General features: G+C 52.0%; 1 protein-coding gene across 1 annotated transcript; it reads left to right on the top strand.

Moving 5' to 3' along the window:
- The first annotated feature begins 406 nt into the window (after positions 1 to 406).
- AGRP (agouti related neuropeptide) lies at positions 407 to 2,831 on the top strand. Its single transcript, XM_065416839.1, has 3 exons — positions 407 to 581; positions 1,508 to 1,602; positions 2,640 to 2,831. Exons 1-3 carry the CDS (start codon positions 407 to 409, stop codon positions 2,829 to 2,831), a joined length of 462 nt encoding a protein of 153 aa, XP_065272911.1.
- Positions 2,832 to 3,539: the final 708 nt, after the last annotated feature.

Here is a 3,539-nt window from a genome sequence, read left to right as displayed (position 1 = left end):
GCTGGGTGAGCTGCACATCTTCACAGACGCAGCTCAGGCTGCATTGTTCTCTGAGAGGGCTCCCCTAAATCTAAGAAATAGAGGCCGTCAGGAGTCCCCTAGACCAATGCTTGTTTTCTCTAGAGAGTCAGGGCTGGGGTGCCCAGGCCCTCTATTTCTATTTCTCTTCGTTCAAGTGAATAAACGTGTTGAGCGACTCTAGGACTTGCCTGTTTGCAGCCAGCCAGCCACCTTTCCCCTCGGTACGGTGTCCACCTGAGATGATCGGTTTAGTGATTAATTTACCAGAGAATGGAGCTTGTGTTTAATCCATGTCCTATCATTCAGCCTGCAGAGCAGACGTTTTGAACTTCGGCCTTTGTGCCCAGCCCCGATCCTCCTCCTGTTGTGCAGGTTCTGGGGGATCATGCTGAATATGCTGTTGCTGAGTTGGGGGGTGCTGCAGGGAATCCAGGCCATCCTCTCCTCTGACCTCAGCAGCAGTCACCTGTCAGAGATGCGCCCCAGTCTGGATGGGGCAGACAGGTCCAGCTACCCCAGCCTTCTGCGGAAACTCAAGGAGGCACCCGTGGGGCCTGCAGGTGAGTGTTTCCCTCCCGCAGGCTGCCCTGTCTCCCCGATGAGAGCAACGACCAGTGAGCAGCGGCCACAAGCAGCGCTGCCACTTTGTTCCAGTTTGCAAGCAGGAGGTCAGACTAGATGATCGTGATGGTCCCGTCTGGCTGTAAAGTCTATGAGCCTAGGAAAAGAGAAACCATTTAAAGAAATGCAGCCCCTCATCCTGGGAGAGCCCAGCTTCCCTCGGGGGGCGTGATGTTCAGAACCACACCCAGGGTCTGCTGTGTCAGGAGAAAAGGCTCACCCCTCCGCTCCAGCCCCAGCTAGGGGAATGTCTAACTCACACAGGGCAGGAACACAGTCCGTCCCTGGTTGGCACAGCATCCCTCACAAGCGTAGTCATTCCCATGGCAACATTGCATCCCCTAATTAGCATAGCCACGCCCAGACTTGTAATTGAATACCTGGCTGACTCTGACAACTTACTGCATGTTATCCTATGGGGTAAATACGGACCCTCCTGCCCTGCAGGGTCTCCCCATCCCCCGTGCCCGGGGATCTGCAGGGAGTACTGGGCGGTGATGGAGATCCCCACCTGCCCTGCAGGATCTCCTCATTGCGGCTGTGACTGACAATAACTAAGAGTGTAACAATATTGGACTCTTTCTCCCTTGTTCGGATCTGTCACTCCCAAGCCTGTTGGGCAGGAGAAGTGCCACCAGGTCCCAGCTAACACAGGAAGGGCATGATAGAGATCTGGGGGGCTTCTTTCCCATTGCACTCAGCCAGGGGCATTGAGATCTGCAGGCCGCATCCAGTGAAGGTGGTGGGCAGATGGGAGCCGTTCTGTGTGTGTTTAGGCACATCTCAGATTGGTGAGTCCTTTGCACCTCCGAGGCACATCATTGTTTAGTGACTTTTGTGACTTCACCCTGTCTGTATTCCACAGGGACTTTACCAAGGCCTGGGTTTGACAGGATGGCTATGGAGCTCCGCGTAGCTGATGAGGACCTCATGCAGGAAGCCAGTGTACTGGAGCCAGAGGTAACTTCCTATGACCCCTGTGATCATCTAGTCTGACTTCCTGCAGAGCACAGGCCAGTGTTCTACCGCTGAGCAATTCACTTCTTGCCACACTTTTGTGCTCCAGAAGCTGAGATTTCATTGCTACTTTTCATGGTTGTGAAGAAAATCTTATACATGATTCTAGTGTAACAGATGCAGTATTGTCTGCCTGAGTCTGTAGAGAGCCTGAGACAAGTGCTGTGTGAGGTGCGAATTACACCATTCATCTCTATGACGTATTCATTCCCAAACCTAAAGACGACAGTTTAAATGTCAGTATTGTTCACTGCTTCACTGCTGATCATTTTAGCAGAAACATCCAGCAAATGACTTCCCACATTCTCCTGGTGCCCCAAGCCCTAACTATCCCTATCATCCCCTGATGCTAAAACCTCCAGCTTCCCCATGCCTGGCAACTGCTGAGGTGTGATATGGGTTATCAATACAAAAATCCACGGCACACTGAAAACTAAAATGTGAGGCGAGTATAAAACAAATTGAAATCAATAGCAAGATAACCAGTCCGGAGGCTGCATGGATTGGGTCACTATCTGTTTACATGGTTAATTTGTTACAAACCTCACTATTATCTGAAGCTACCACCGAATATCACCAGAGTCCAGGGACCTTGCTGCAGAGAACACAGGGTCTGGACTTTCAGGCCAGACTCACCAGGTTTGTGTACCCTCCCCTGGAGACAGAGTGCACCCTGGTGCAGCTGTAGTTCAGACCCTCTGGAAATGGATATCATCTTCAGGGCACTCTCTTCCCTCGGTGGAGCCAGTTCTGGCATACGCCTGTGCACCTGCTCCATGTCCCTTTCTGGAGATCTGATGAAACCCACGTGCAGCACAGCACCCCTAAATCAATCCAACTTCAGTGCAAGCACAGCAAATGTTTAACCCTCTGCCCTCACAGAGCATGCCGATGGGGGTCCCAAGAACACACTGAGCGGTTCACCATTCATGTGCATGGTTGTCCTGTATGAAACCCCTTTTCTTTTGCTCCTCCTGCAGGTGTTGTCTGCTGCACTGGGGGCTCAGGGACGAGAGGAGCGCTCTCCACGCAGATGCGTCCGCCTGCTGGAATCCTGCCTTGGGCACCAGCTCCCCTGCTGTGATCCTTGTGCCACCTGCTACTGCCGCTTCTTCAATGCCTTTTGCTATTGCAGGAAAATCAATGCCACGTTCCCATGTGGCAAGAACTAGCTTTGGCTTGTTCCCCGCCAACCCCTTTTTTCGCTCTTCGGATTAGTAACTGTTTTTCCTTACGCCCATGTGCCCTATGCAGTTCCAATAAACGATCTACTAGTAAATAGTGTCACCAAGTTCAGTCGGTCCGCCCCTGGCTTTTTCTTTGCCTCTCTCAGGGATATTCTCCTTTAGCAGGAAACAGCAAATAGCTTCACGCCCATTAGCAAGAAACATGTTACAGAGACCTCCTGTGTCTGATTTAGGGAGTGCTATCTCAGAGAGGTGACTGCTGGGGAAGGCAGGGGCTATCAGTCTTGTGAGAGTGCCGACAGCCATGTCATCGGTGTCCTGTTCCACCAGATTGCCTGTGGCATGGGATTCTATGGACTTTCACAAAGGGCTCTCTCCACATTGGAGGTGGAGCGGCTGGAAAGCAGAAGTGGTTCCCATCTGGGGGAGCAGCAATCCTCCATGGCACACAGATGGTCTCATACAACGTTTGAAATCAGGTGACCTCAAGAAAATCCTCACAAGTCCACCACTGTGATGTAGAGCAGACCAGTTGGGCTCATAGACCACGGCGTTTAAGACCAGAAGGGACCATCATGATAATCTAGTCTGACCGCCTGCACATTGCAGGCCACAGAACCTCCCCCCCCCACTCCTGAAATAGACCCCTAACTGCTGGCTGAGTTACTGACGTCCTCGCATCATGGTTTAAAG

This window comes from Emys orbicularis, chromosome 14 (assembly GCF_028017835.1).
Source record: "Emys orbicularis isolate rEmyOrb1 chromosome 14, rEmyOrb1.hap1, whole genome shotgun sequence".
NCBI lineage: Eukaryota > Metazoa > Chordata > Testudines > Emydidae > Emys > Emys orbicularis.
Note: the sequence above shows the minus strand (reverse complement) of the source record. Positions and strands in the feature narration are given on the sequence as shown.

Excerpts from the sequence above, each read along its gene's own strand:
- AGRP (XM_065416839.1), top strand. The coding sequence starts at position 407 with ATGCTGAATATGCTGTTGCTGAGTTGGGGGGTGCTGCAGGGAATCCAG. Across the intron at positions 582-1,507 it reads GGCACCCGTGGGGCCTGCAG|GGACTTTACCAAGGCCTGGG; the intron begins GTGAGTGTTTCC and ends TGTATTCCACAG. Across the intron at positions 1,603-2,639 it reads CCAGTGTACTGGAGCCAGAG|GTGTTGTCTGCTGCACTGGG; the intron begins GTAACTTCCTAT and ends CTCCTCCTGCAG.